Source organism: Electrophorus electricus, chromosome 13 (genome assembly GCF_013358815.1).
Source record: "Electrophorus electricus isolate fEleEle1 chromosome 13, fEleEle1.pri, whole genome shotgun sequence".
NCBI lineage: Eukaryota > Metazoa > Chordata > Actinopteri > Gymnotiformes > Gymnotidae > Electrophorus > Electrophorus electricus.
Genome location: NC_049547.1, coordinates 7,894,725 through 7,910,456, shown reverse-complemented (window position 1 = coordinate 7,910,456; position 15,732 = coordinate 7,894,725). Strand labels below are relative to the sequence as shown.

At 40.5% G+C, this 15,732-nt stretch overlaps 1 protein-coding gene across 1 annotated transcript; it reads left to right on the top strand.

The window, feature by feature from the left end:
- The first annotated feature begins 561 nt into the window (after nt 1-561).
- ehd4 (EH-domain containing 4) lies at nt 562-14,772 on the top strand. The gene is made up of 6 exons (XM_027000376.2): nt 562-1,044; nt 2,271-2,447; nt 4,171-4,268; nt 8,499-8,911; nt 10,534-10,698; nt 11,990-14,772. Exons 1-6 carry the CDS (start codon nt 815-817, stop codon nt 12,545-12,547), a joined length of 1,641 nt encoding a protein of 546 aa, XP_026856177.1. The 5' UTR covers nt 562-814; the 3' UTR covers nt 12,548-14,772.
- Nucleotides 14,773-15,732: the final 960 nt, after the last annotated feature.

Below are 15,732 nucleotides of genomic sequence, written 5' to 3'. Positions count from 1 at the left end.
AATACTACAACAATTTATGCTTTAAAACTACATTAAAAACAGCTTGGCTATAAGTAAATGTGTCGGGTTTTGTCATCAGAGAAAAGTTTACGATTGCTGTTCTTCCTTCATTGGCCACACGATGGTGAAAGCGTACAACTGCCAGGAAAACTTCGGCGTACAACATTCAGACTACAAACAAGTCATTGTAAAATATATAAACGCTGGGAAGAGCAGTAGACACATGGGTATAGAACTCTTCCTGTGGAAAACGTTGGCATACAAAATAAGAAGGAATGGCGAATCAACAGTGCTGTTAAATGACCTGATTTTTAAAGTAGTGTTTTATAGTCATGCGGAAAAAAGGTAAATAATTACCCTCTGCATCAGGACAGGAAAATGTCAAGTCATCGTTACCCTGGTCTACTGTTAACTTTAGTCTTCTTATCTGAGTTTTTTGTAAATACACAAGCATACAAACATAAAACTGGTCCTACGTCAGCAAATAAGGCCGGGCTGGGTTTACTAAGAGAAGATAAATCCCGCCCAGCCAGCAGGCCTTCGGGTAACTACTGCGCAAAACAAGATGCTGTGGGCGTCATGAATATTCACATGCGTCCTATACGTAGCAGGCCGGGTGGTGGCATAGCCCAGGTGAGGTAACAGCTGCACAGCTGAAACTGTGCGAAGAAGCCACTTAGATTGGTAACAGGTACCTTGGTGGTGAGTCAGGACAGCACTAGAACAGAATCCTAATCGCTGGCAACGTTCAAATAAGATACGAAAAGGTGAAGTAAGGTTGCGCAATCCCTGGTCGGTTAAAAGAAGCGGCATTATGTTCAGCTGGGTAAACAAGGAGCAGGGTGGTAGGAACAAAGAGGGCGATATGTTTCAAACAGTGACCGAGGGACTTCAGAGTCTTTATACCAAAAAATTACTACCTTTAGAGGAAGCCTACTTTTTCCACGATTTCCACTCACCAGCACTGGAAGAAGCGGATTTTCAGAGCAAACCTATGGTTCTTCTGGTGGGACAGTACTCCACAGGGAAAACTACTTTTATAAGGTAATGATAGCATTGACACTTCGTAATGTACGAGAAATGTCAAGTATGTTTTGCAACATTAAGTGTCAGGGCACCAGTTTATTTTCCTAAAGTGTTTGATTGGGCGCTTTCCCACTAATCAACAGTTCATAAATGCTGTAAGAACATTAAATGAATTGCAGTTTATCGCCCGTAATAAACTTGGGTACGGTAAGTCAGTCACCGTTTCTGTCCCTGATCGACTTAAATAAGCGTACCGAGAGAAGCGTAGGCTAAGCATATGTCAGCGGTTTTGGGGCGCTTCCTTCTGGGAAGCCTCCTCACAGTAGTTTATTAGTTTTAGGCACAGAACATTTCCTCTTGGAAATTCAGCAATTCCCCAAGAAATGAGAACCTGCTGACGAACACTACGTTGTTTCATTTATAATGTCATTTAAACACTCGAAGCAGAGTCAGACATTTCCCCCCAATTCTCTTTTAAAAATCGAATAATTATTCCCCCAAACCAGATTGGTTCCCTAATCGATGAGATATAGGCGAGTTCTAATTAGTTAATCTGTGCATGGAACACTAATTGTGCTTTTCTGAGAAACCTTAAGTTCCTCATCCTCTTATTGCGTAATATCGTGGGCAATGGTGCAGCTACGGAGTTACAGGAAGGTTGATGAGTATGGCTACATCTGTTCATGTGTTGTACCTAGTCCTCTGTCCAGCGTTGGTCAACTGATGTTAGCCATGACAGTCTTGCTGGTCCCAGCCTTTAATGATACTTAGTGTGAATTGCGGAACAACCACTGTATATATTTATTTAGTTTGATTAACTCTTACCAGTTGAAGTTACACAATAGGTTCTTTTTGTTTGGTTGTGGAATATCAATCACAAATCTGACCCCTCATTTCCTTCCTCTTTAGTTAGCATTTAACTAGTATATGATTTGCACTTTTTGAGTATTTAAAGAGCAGCAGTTTTAGAGCCTGATTTACATTAGCGCTATTTATTCCACTTATTTTGTAAAGTTGAGTTTCAGTTTAATTTCAATGGGTACTCATATGCATAACAAAATAGTTTCCAAAGTCAGTACCTCATTCATCTTCAGGTCCAAAATTAAAATTTGCATCATGTTTTGAACACACCTTAACACTCCATAATAGACTTATTATGACACAAAAACTGCAAATGGCCAGTAAAACTGTTGTGAAAATAATATTTTCACTCAGTATTTTATCATTTGCTCCTCTGGCTACAGGTATCTCCTAGAGCAGGATTTTCCGGGTATGCGGATCGGGCCTGAGCCAACAACAGATGGTTTCATCGCTGTGATGTATGGGGACAACGAGGGGGTTGTTCCTGGCAACGCCCTTGTTGTGGATCCCAAGAAACCATTCCGCAAGCTCAATGCCTTTGGGAATGCCTTCCTGAACAGGTAATAATAATGCATGGCTTCTCCCCCTTGGAAATAGCATGGACCTCAGTTAGGCTTTCAGGTCCTCCATCTCCTGTTTGTGATAATACACCCAATGTATTGGCCTAATGTTTATACTGCTGTTTGACAAGTGAGCCTGAGTGGAACAGAATGCCGTTCAAGCTCTCTCAGCCTTCTCACAAGGCCATGGCACTGTACAGTCCACTACTTTTCATGCATGAAAGACTTGAAAGACCCAGCTGTTACTGGGCCAAATCATTAAGACCATGAGCAGAGCTTTGGCCTCTCAGGACTTATGCTGGCAAACATTTCTCTAGGTCAGTAGTAATGAAGTTACTCTATATTTTCTTGTCACAAGGGTGTTGTGTGTGTGTGTGTGTGATCCTCTCCTAAAGAAACACCCTGTGAAGCATACTGCAGGCGTATTTGAATATCTAGTGTACTGGCAGGTATAGTCCCTCACAACTGTAATACAGGTGTGACACCTACCCGAGCTGTTGCCAAAACAGGATCCATTCCCAGGTGTTGAAAACATACAAATGACCAGTTCAACTATATGGTTTATATATAAATTTCCCATACACACACCTCTTTGTCCTTCAAGCTATGGCCTGGTATATAGGATTGCTGTTCTTAATTCCTACAGTAGAACACTATGAGTTGGTGTGTTCACTAGGTGGTATGCAGCCTCACTTCCTATCCACTTTCCACAAACAAGTTAGCTGCAGGAAATGGCTGGTCACTCCTCTTTATAAGCGGTCAGGGATGCTGTTTGTGGCGCCACATTTTTTTTAATGTTTAATTTTAGCAAGTAGACAGTTGGGGGAGGGGGGGTCTGGTTCGTTGGATATTTATGTGTGGGGGGAAATGGATAAGTGCTTCTTTGACAGTCACTGCCACCAAGGTCAAAGACACACTCAACAGAGCATCTCCTCTTCTCCAAAGGAACCTTGAACAATGCACTTAGTTTCCTGTGGAGCACTCTGTGCGTCATATGACTGTGTGTGTGTGTGTGTGTGTGTTTTCCAGAGACTGTCCAGTTGAGCAAATGAATATGTATCATTTTCTAGAAAATGAAACTTAAGCAGTTATTTAAATGAACTTTATTATAACTGTTCCCACCCTTGCTTTTTGCTGACTATGTAACTAATATCTCATGGTAGATGTTGTAATTTCCTCTTTTCTAAAGAATCATTGAATAATATAATTATAAGCACAGTTTTGTAATGCTTTTCATATAACATTATTCTAATGTTTTCTTAATACTTTTCTTAGAAAACACTAAATATAGTATAGGGCCAGTGACCACTGACACATGCATCAATGTGAGGTCCACATTTTCAGAATACTGATTAGTGTGTTCTGCAATTAGTGAGCATAGATGGAGCATTTCAAATATTATTTGTATGAATGTGCATGACTCAGCCTAGGCCCTGCATAAAACCCATATATAACTTTAGATTAGGTCGATTCTAAGTTTTATTGCAGACATTCGACACTGAGTCAGAAACGGGTCCTGAACACAAATTAATGGAGACCATGAAAGTTTAATAGTGACCAGCAAAGTTTCAACCAAAATTTGAAAGTAAAGATGATGACAAGGGGAAGGGCATCAGCTGGTTACCTACCCAGTGGTTTAAACATATAGTCAACAAGTATCTGTGCTGGTCTACCTGTTTCTTTTGATGACACTCAGCAAGTTGTCTGTGTCTGTAACCGACAGGTTCTTCTGCTCTCAGATGCCCAACCAAGTTCTGCAAAGCATCAGCATAATCGACACACCAGGGATCTTATCTGGAGAAAAGCAGCGCATTAGCAGAGGTTAGTAGCTGTGTGTGTGCTGTCATCAATTCCACCAGCAGGAGGTTGCAGTCCAAAGATCAGAGTCATGTGTGCTACCTGAGAATTCAGATACAAAAAGGCATACATAACAATAACAATCTGTTTTCACACAGAGCCTGTTCTTTTTTTTATGGCCTTCACAAGTGTTCCTCTTGATGTAAACTACAGAGCAGGATCGTGTTTTTCAGAAAAAGGATTTCTGTAGAGTGACCAGATGTCATGTGACCAGCCAGTGACCCTGATTTTGTTAAGGTTGTTTGACAGAATTCTTCAGTCATGTCCACCAAAACCTGATTTGCCACTTGTGTATTGTAGGAACATGATTCACAACAATATGTTCTTTGGTCATTAATTTTAACCCCACTCACCAGATGCAAGCCTGAGCTATGACTTCCGTCTCTGCCTTCCATCCTGTGGGCATGGCAGGACTCACACAGCAGGCTTAGCACAGGGCTGTGGCGTTACTCTGTCAGCATTTCTCACTTTCTGTTCCTCATTTTGCAAGTTTCAGGCCACGTTGGTTTCATCTTTCTAGACATGCCACTGGGCATAATTACATGTACCCAAATAACAAATTCGGTATGCCTTTCTGTCACTGACAGGTGACAGGGGTGAATCATGTTATAGAGGTTTACTGGCAGAGGACTGTCTATAAAACATACATATGTGGTAGAATACAGTAATAATAGTACTGATTATAACCCCAAAGACAAATGATACTGCATTATGCAGCATGTACAGTAGAGCATTATATAGGCTATTCTATCTAGAAATGCTTCTGTTCTAGTTAAATACATTTAATATAATAGCAGGTCAGATGCTAATGAATGAAACACTGCACTTTCTGATACTGCAATTTTGTGTTATTTTATAAATGTATGCTAATATTGCTCAGTGTTAGAAACTTGGTTTTGATGTTGACATAGTGTCATAGGAAATGGAGGGTTGATTGTGGTTTTGGTGGTATAGGGTCTATATGGGTTTTTATGTTTTTTATAACAACAAAAATAAAAAAAATATTTTAAAGGTGATAACTTTCTTAATCTAAAGATGGCTTTACAGTACAATGTACACACACACACACACACACACACACACACACAAGCTCTAACAGGAAGAAGAAAACTACTGAAAATATTGAATGAGCAGGAATGTTTTGAGTTGGGCTTTTAAAGAAATCATGGAAGAACAAACCAGAATTTAGGAACTAAGACACTTAAATACCTGCTCCCTGTGGTGGGCAGTGCCAACTTGGAAATGGTAAGATGGTGTTTCCAAGTTTACATTGCCCACTGTGTTCACCAGGGGTGTAGGGAAAGAGAAGCTCACAGATATTGGTACAGAACAGAAGCCAGTGTAAATGACTTGGATGGAGTTGATGTGAGCTGTTCTTGTGGTATGTGCAATAACTCTTTCTGTTGAGTGTTCTATGTATCAGAATGCCACTGTAAAAATAAATATATATAGGAGAGGTTGAAGGTTTTTCCCATATTCTGTATTACAGGGATGGGACTGACCAACTTTCCATCAATTTTAATGACGTTGACAGAGAATAATAACTAGGGTCTTGGGACCAAAGCTTGAGTTTTAATAGTGATGTGTTTCAGAAAGTTGGAGTTCATCCATAATTTTATGTTAAATCCATGACCCAGGGTAGGGTAGCCCAATATCTGATGTTAGTGCAGCTTTTCAGCTGCCTGGGTCCTCCTTTTGAGGGTGTGATGTCTGCCGTTTAGGGGTTATTAAAGTGGCCACCCTTCTCCAGGGTAGTAGGTGGAAATATGTTGTGGGGTCTGTGGTATTGTCAATATGAGAGTCACTGGCAAAACCTTGAAAATTTAAGATTATGTTGATAAATTGTATGAGCCAGTGGTACAGAGTCAAGAGGGTGAAACATAGAGGGTCAAAGACTGATCCCTGGCGAACACCTTGTGTCACAGTCGCAGAGGCAGACTTATGTTTTCCATTGGCAACAAAACTGTCTGTTGTTGAGAGCTTATCTAAACAAGGCAAGCTGTACTTCAATGATACCAATACCTGAGAGATGAGTGTATTGTTTTCAGCAGACAGGAGGAGATGAGTTACAACACACAGAAGAGTATTATCAGTGCTGTGTACTGTATAAAAGCTTGATGTAAAAGGTTCAGAATAATCTTTTTCAGAAAAGTTTGTAAGTGTGAGTTTCCAGCCCTTTCTAATTTTGCCAGGAAGCATAGATTAAAAATAGGTCAATAATTTTCCAAAAGGCAGAATCAAGAGCAAGTTTCTTAAGAATGGCATTATAAATAGCAGTTTTAAGCGAAGAGGTGCTTATAGACCAAGTTTGGTCTTCCTGGCCTATTGTCTTCCTGTACTGAGGGTGAAGCTGAGGTTTATAGGAACCTCCTTGGAGCCAGTGTCTGTTTACTTATGTCCCTCCCCCACAGAATACAGCAAAGGTCCTGTGCCTTCTTTATTTATTCATTTATTTAAGTTTATACTTACTATATTAGAAAAATGTTCACTCATAGGGCATCTGTACACCTGTTGTATATGCGTACTGACGTACTGTTACAGACTGTAGGCCACATGCTGCGATTCACTATTTGGTAGCCACCCTGTATCCCATTTAACACTAGTCAGGACCAGTGCTGATCCTACAACATCTAGGCAACAGAATGTCCCAGTTGCTTGCTGAAGCATGTGATGAACCTGCTGTAGATTACAGCAGGGCAGCAGTGCTAGAGTCTCACAGATGTTTTGCGACGCTGCTATCAACCCATGGACCAGCGCTCCATGGGCGTTCCACATCTGTCACTGTTTTGGCCCCTTAACTTGTGCCTGGATTCCCAAAATGCTCTTCCCTTCTGTCAGATCCACTGATTGTGCACTGACTGGCTGATGAAGTCAGCTGGTCACGTGTTTGATGACTTAAGGGTCCAGCACTGCATTTAAGTTCTTATGTGGGTTTTCTCTAAAAAAATGCTCCACCCTGTTAGACTTGTTATTGAATTGGTGAAGTTAGTAAAAGGAATTTTCTTTGCTATCCATAAGCAATAGATATGCCTTCAAATTGTTACTTTTTAAGAACACTTCATGTGCATTTGTCTGTTTTGCATAAACATGTATACTGAAAAAGTGTACATTTTTTACATTTTGCAGTTACAGCTGAGGACTGATTAAACAGCTCTGAAGTGATTTATTTTTTTTTTTCCCCTCCACTGGTATATATGGTCATGTCCTTTTAAAAAGCCAGTTGATTTATTTATTTATTTATTTATTTATTTATTTTTTTGGTATTTTCTAATACTCAAGGACAGTCCTAATGGTTCCAACATTCCCAACTCCTCATTTTTAAGACCTTGGCACGTGTTCGAACATTTCTCCAGTGAGATGTAATCGATGCCATTGTTTTGCACACTAATTTCCTTATCGCTATAGAATAGCTGGATGGATATCTTGTTACATTATGGTCTGAGTACATCAGCAGATGCACTGAATTGCTGCCAGTGATAGAGCAGTAGTTTGCTCACTATAAAATATGCCCATTCTACATGAAATGGATTTTCTCTGAGGAACATGCATGCCTCATGCCGGTAACAGTTTTTCTTTGTGCTGCACGTCACAGTGTGATACAGAACCTGCAATCTCTCTGTGCAGCTGCTTTGAACCAGCCTCCTGTTCCCTCTCACTCTTGGAAGAATGCCTGTGTAAATAACCATGCATTATTAAGTTCAATCAAAGCCAGCATTATGTTTTCTACACTGACTGTGTCAAGCATTTCTAGTTGCAAATAGAAGTACTTCCCATAAAAGTGCTCTAATCATTCTGAAGAACTTTTGTTACATGTTCCATCCAGGTGCTGGTCTGTCTCACTTTTTCCTATGCCTACATAACAAATTGGGTTTTTCCACAGAATGTGATGTTCCTAGGTACTAAAATATACAAATCGTGTATCACTGAATTTATTGCAGTAAATAATGAGCTTCAGCAGAGCTCCATTTTTCAAAATTACATTTATGGTTAGGAGTTGTCCTTGTACTGCGCAACCTTACACAGATGTCTGTGTACTATTCCATGCCCTTCCTGGAGCTCTATCTATTCTCAAATCTGCTAATGAATGAACATTTATAAATTATGTCCATGCTGACCACATTTGGTGAATTCTCACACCCCCATGCAGTGTAAAAAGAGGGCTCCTTGTAAAGTCTCCCACTTTCTCTTCTTCAGGCTATGATTTTGCTGAAGTTCTGCGATGGTTTGGTGAGCGTGTGGATCGCATCATCCTCCTCTTTGACGCCCACAAACTGGACATCTCAGATGAGTTCTCCGAGGCTATAAAGGCCCTGCGCGGCCAAGATGACAAGATCCGTGTGGTGCTGAACAAGGCTGACCAGGTGGACACTCAACAGCTGATGCGAGTCTATGGGGCCCTCATGTGGTCCTTAGGCAAGGTGATCAACACTCCAGAGGTGGTGAGGGTCTACCTGGGCTCCTTCTGGGCCAAGCCCTTGCAGAACACGGACAACCGGCGCCTCTTTGAGGCTGAGGCGCAGGACCTTTTCCGGGATATCCAGGCCCTGCCACGCAATGCTGCCCTGCGAAAGCTCAATGATCTCATTAAAAGAGCACGACTTGCCAAGGTGAGTTAGCTGCTAGAGCATAGCTGTTTCCTAGAACTTTGACAGAGTTTCCTAGAACTCACTGTGTACAGTGAGTATTGCTTTGGCCACAGCACAGTCTTTGAGAACCCTTAACCATGCCACAGTTTTGACTTTTCCAAACAAGTTTGAGATGTAGAGTCTTGGTGTGACTGTTACACTGAAAGGAGAAAGGGGGTTGCCATTGTGGCCAATAAAAGGATCGCAAGGTGTGTAGAAAACCCCAAATACATCAGTGATAGGATCATGTCCATCTGCATCAGAGGGAAACCTCTGAACGTGACCATCATCCAAGTCTATGCACCAACAGCAGATGCATCAGAGCAGGAAATTGAGGACTTCTATGCCCAGGTCCAGAGTATGGTGGTTTGACAAAAATGGACTGTGTGAAGTCCTCAAGAATTGGCTTAACATGAGTAGTCTGGCTTAACATGAGTAGTCTGATGTGAAATCCATTGTTTACTCATTTGGTTTGCAGTCCTGTTAAGTGTTTGCCTAAACACTTGCTAGCAAGAAGGAGCGTTTGGGTGTTTGTATCCATTACACTTATTAGGTCCATGTTTGGACCCATTTTAGATAACATTTCCTTTCTGACACTGCAGGTCTGGGCTGTTTTGTCTTTCTCTTCACCCTTGACCATTGTTGAGCCGGTGTTGTTTTTGGCTGACGGCGCAGTGGGTGGGTTCACACAGCGCAATGTGAGCTCCCATCACTGTGCCTGGATGTGCCTAGCACAGTCAAGACTGCACCCTTCCAAGTGCTCCATTTACCACCAAGAGTGTCTCTTATCTCTTCCGCAACACTTCCCAAAGCTGGCCCAGCATTCTGTGCGAAAGGAATAGGACGAGCACTTTTTTCTGTCCCCCGTACAGACCTTGTGTAGCACCCTTTTACATTGCATTATGTGTTAGCAACTTGAGAGTTGAGGGCCTTGCTCAGGGGCCCTAACAGTGACAACCTGGCAGTGGTGGGGCTTGAACTAGCAACCTTCTGATTACTAGTCAAGAACCTTAACCACTGAGCTACTACTACCCCTTTTTCCATGCACCCAAAATTGCATGGCGGTGGGGAGTTGGTACAAGGAATGCTGCACACTGGTGTAGTAAATGGAAAGCCCTTTTTCCCCTCACACTTCCTTCCTCTAGTGTACTGCCCTTCATGTTTATGCCATTCCTAGCTGTTGCTGGCCTTTGGTACTTCATGGAAGGAACAAGCATAGAAAAAGCATGGCATTATTTTAGTTGCTCCTGCAGCATGTTTCCTCTTTATTGAGGATGGAGTTAAGTAAACACGGACACTGTTAACTATTCCCATGGAAAGGGACAGACCCAAGGTGGAGGCCAGTTGATAGCTTCAGATTATGTAATCAAGCTGTAGGATTGTGAGGTGAAGACCTTTTTAGTGGTGTTAATTACAACCTGTCTCTGTCGGTCACTGAGAATACATTATCCAGATATAGCATTTGTATATCCTGTTTCGCACCAAATCTTACTCTGCCCTTTCACTTGTACAAATTAGTAATAGTTGAACATCATATAAATGGTTCACAAATATTTTGCTATGTTTCTAAGGCCACACATGCTTTGTTGTCTTTATCCCCATAGGTGCATGCATATATCATCAGTCACCTAAAGAAGGAGATGCCTTCTCTATTTGGTAAGGAGAAGAAGAAGGAGGAATTGATCGCCCACTTGCCAGAGATCTATCAGATGCTGCAGAGGGAGCACCACATCTCACCTGGAGATTTCCCCAATGTTAATAAGATGCAGGTATATCCCATAAACAGTCACTCCTCTCAGTTGCTACTTAATCACTTATGTGCTTACTATGTCCCTTTCTTTAAACCAATGTAATGTCCTTAATAAAGCAGTGCTTTCTGAGTGGTAAAAACACTTCTAAATCCCCTAACAGAGAGATATGTTCAAAGGAAATACAGTTGATCATGTACTGATCAATTAGCAATAGAATTTAAAAGGGGAATTATTAGATTGCTTCTCTTTGGAGAAAGCATATGTAGCCTTGCTTTCCCAGATTGGGGCCACTGTTGTGTGACTGGGGAAAATGTGTAAATTGTATCAGCAATTCATAGCAACAAAATGGAAAGAAAAGCATAAATAGGTCAACATTATGGTAATTATTTGTAATTCATGGTCCCTTTATTAATGAATAATAAAGTTTGCATATAATTGTCAAAATGAAAGACACTATACACACACACACACCTGATGCAAAAAAGAGAAAACTGTTGATGACAACTTAATGAACCCTTCAGCTTCTGATGCTTGGATGGAAAGAATAAGAACATTGCTAGCCCTGATTTTACAAACTGCCTAAATTAATGTAGAACAGTCTCCAATTAGCAGTGTGGTTTGAACCCCATGGAGGACACGAGACCTGGTGGTGCTATTGTGTGCTAAGCCGTGGAACCACCCACTATGGTGTCACATTCTCCAGGCCTCGCCTGAGGATGTTTGTGTAACATTGGACGCTGCCACATTTAGGCCCTGAGACTTACCGTAGTGCACGAACCATTAAAATACCAGACGAATGGTATAATCTTTGAATTGCTGCTGAGTATGAAAGTCTATACAAATAAACTTGCCTTGCCTAATCTAATGAATTTGGCATACTTTACCAGTGGGGTACAGAGAAATGATTTTTGATGTATTTGAGACCCAGATGGATTTTCATTTTTATTTTTGATAGTGAAAACCCCTAAATAGAACCAAACATAATAGAATGGAATGAAATAGAATAGAAAACAATAGAATAGATGCATTAGGGCAATCGAAACTGTTTCCAGGCAGTACTTAAGATGCAGGCTGTCCACTAAATAGATTAACCTTCAAAGGACAACATTGATTAGCATTTGTAGTCTCGGATATCTCTAAAAAGAAAACTACCCCTTCCCCTTGTTGTTTAGCCTTTTTATCTCTGTACCGTACTGTAGCCTAGTAAATTAAATAGAATTTTAAAAAGAATGTTTTTATATTGTTTTATATATTGCATTGTGTAATAATACTTTTTCCATGTTACTCCTTCTCGTGTGTGTGAACACAGGAGCAACTCATGCACTACGACTTCAGCAAGTTCCCCTCCCTGAAAATAAAGCTTATCGAATCAGTGGACAAGATGCTGAGCAACAAGATCTCCTCACTGATGATTATGATCCGGGAGGAAGAAGGCAAGCAGCCGCCCCAGATGGTGATGGGCGGGGCCTTTGATGGCTCCGGAGATGGCCCCTTTGGCCATGGCTACGGCGAGGGCATCAGCGCTGGCGCGGATGCCGAGGACTGGATCGTGAGCCGCGACAAGCCACGCTACGATGAGATCTTCTACACCCTGATGCCCATCAATGGCAAGGTGACTGGCATCAATGCCAAGAAGGAGATGATGAGCTCACGCCTGCCCAACACCGTGCTTGGGAAGATCTGGAAACTGGCTGACTGCGACAGGGATGGGATGCTGGATGACGAGGAGTTTGCCCTGGCTCAGCACCTTATAAAGGTCAAGCTGGAGGGCTTCGAGCTGCCCTCAGAGCTGCCAGCCCATCTGGTGCCCCCAGGCCACAGAAAGAACCCCACTGCAGACATCTTGTACACAAACCAAGAGGACTGAGAACCTGATGTGACCACGTCTTCTATTTTTATGTAAACTGCACACAATGTAGCCTTCAACCAATAATTCTAACAGAGCAGATAATGAAAGAAATCTGGTACTGCAAGTTAGCATTATTATGTTTTGTAGGAACTCTGCTTAGGACAGAACGGAAGGAACAAGCGACCAAAGAAATCAAACAAACAACAAAAAAACCCAACATGATTTGCTGTGAGTCCTAATGTGGAGACAGTCTGAAAAGTTTTATATTCCCAAATACTCTGTATTTAGACTGGCTGGAATTAGTGGTTGCATAACTTTATGCTATCACAGTGACTATAAAAATGGGTTATGCTATCTCATATTGATATCACTTTTTAAACCTTTCTATCTGTGCATCTGATGCAGTCTGATGTATGTCTGCAACCGTGCTTCACACTGAAAACAATGAAAACATATCACAATGTCTAACTAACTAAAAAGGATTCATAGTCATGTTTTTAAAAGCAGCCAATTATATATTTCATATTTTTCTCACATCAAGTTGTATGTATGAAGTACAAGGAACTTCTAAATAGCAAGTTTACTTTAATATACCTCTTAAAATAGACATTTACTTTTATACAACATGTAATGCATACAAAAAGACACCAGAAAGAAAATAGAATATTTTCCTTTATCCATTAATTCTAATTCAAAAGGATGAACATACTGTCAGTGTTGTGCTCTCTGACCTTGTAGTTTTGGAAGAGACAACATGGAAGGTTTGCTTTCCATAATACTGACATTAGGTCTTTTAACTTAATTGATTAAATGATGCACACTGCACACGTTTTAGAGGTAGCCTAAGTTAACGAATGCCAAGCCTGGTTGCTGAGAAAACCATCCAACAAATCATTTTCAGTGAGTTTGAAGAAAGTCTAGCTCTCAGAGAGAACTCTTACTTAGAGTGACACGTTACCTTTCCTTAGCTGGCCGAGTCACACAGCCAGCTGTTCGTAGCTTGTATTGTGCAACTAAATAAGTGCCAAAGGAATACCAAAATTGCAGTGAAGAATTTTCACTGCCAAGCACTAGTCTAAGAAGATTTGTTCATTCACCCCCACTGCTGTTCACATCTGTGGACTCATTGAGATCAGTGCGCATCTTCGGCCTATCTTTTGCACCAGCAAAAATGGTCAGCTGTTATTTGGATTTGTAAATCAATGTAACAGTTATGAGTTCATGTGTCTTATCCTGTGGTGAGGTGATACCTCAATGTGGTTGCTTTTGATTGGTCAGTGGTGGCAAACTGTTCTTGGTCAAAATAAGACTGAAAGAAGTGTGGGATGGATGGGTGGGTCAGTGGGTGGGGGGTGTAAAGGATTTTTGGAGGAGATCTGAAGTGGAGCTGAGCCAGAGCTGGTGGACTGAGAAATCTCTCTTGGGCTTGCTCTCTCTTTCTCTCTGTTTCCCTCTCTCCCTCACTCTTTCTCTATCTCTCTCTCTTTGTCTCTATCCATCTATTATGTAACATTCAGGAAGTATTTTGTATTCTGCATTTCTGTTATTTATAATGTGCACAGCCTTGTTACAATATTTAACCAATTGTAGTGTTGTAATTAATTGGCTTGTGTTATGCTAATAAATCCTGTTACCTTGAACTCATGTGAAGCTCTGCTCTTAAGATAACATTACATAATGTAAATGCTTAAGTACCCACTGAATGCTGTAAAGAACCAGCTATAGTTTTATATAATGTTGACACCAGTTCCCTGTAAAGTATTGAGTGCTGCAAACATCTATTAGGTTAAACCATAAGTTAGGCTAGCTGAACAGTAAACCTCTGTCAAAGCAGGCTATTTTTTGGCATTAAGGAACTTTATGCCTAGGCTTTCATATCTTATGCTAAGCTATGCAATAGAATTTGCTCTTTCTATCACATTTGTTAATTATAGTTTGGAGTCAGATAAATGGATTAAGTTGTACATGCACTATACCTCCAGATGCATCTCTTTCCGCTGTAGGTAAGAGGACTGGAGGTATGCAACTCCTCCATACTAAATGATGTAATTGCATGATTTGAGTAGAACAGGGACTCACGATTCACTGATATCCTGAGCTAATATTGCTGGGCCATTCCTGATGATAATAAATATTTCCATATATGCATGTGTAGGTGATGATGCTGATAAAGATGTATTGGATCTACTACACATACGGACAGTGCTGTTGTAAATCAAATTAAAGGGGCTTATCTGATTTGATTTTGTTCAAGTTTTGTCTGTTTTGTGGTAGAAAGCCACTTGGCCAACTCGATTTATCTGAGCTGTACCTGGTCATCCAGGGCATATAATTAATAAATCATCATATTGACACCAAATGTTCAAATGCTAATGCTGAACATTTGTCATTATTTCTACTTTTGGTTAATTTTACATTTGATTTGCGATAATGATGTCACACCAGTATCGTATATTATTAAAAACGATTCAAATATTTAGGCATGAAGATTGTGTTTTAATGTGCAGAGCAGAGCTAATCAGTATGTGAAACCTTTTTTTAATACAAATGGAAAGTAAAAAGTTTTTTTTTTTTAATCATTGTAGTATTAACATTGTTACTGCTAATAATGTGCACACTGACTCCCATCTTTTTGACCAGATGAGGCCTGATGCTTCTATTAGAGCTATTCTGAGTTACTCATGTGAAAAGCAATATTTATATACAATATAAAACCTCTGTTATTGTTTTTTTATATAGTCTTTTCTATTCAGCACATGAAGTGTTACATTGGGGTATTTGTTTGCATAATATGTAAACATTTTCATTCCTAAGCATCACAGCATGGTCCAAAAGTTGATTCTCAGGAACTTCATGATTTCAGCATTCAGGACAATCGTGTGGCCCTAGGCCGCTTTGCTAAGGTCCTATGACAGATTAGTAACAAACATCTGAAAATTATTTTTCAACAGAGGACTTTAGTAACTGAGTCAGTATCAGATGTTAGTTGTTAAGAGAAAACATGAATCAACAAAAAGGGAAAAGAGGAAAAGAAAAACATGCTGTACAAGGAGGACATTTGAATGAATGTTAGGGTCTCTGAAACAGCAAAACACTGTCTCCATTTTAAATAAGTATCCAGTTCAATTTTAGATGTAGTAAATGAGTAAATGCATTTCTTAGTATTGGACGTTGGGACCTAAGTGAATATCAGTGTTGCATTT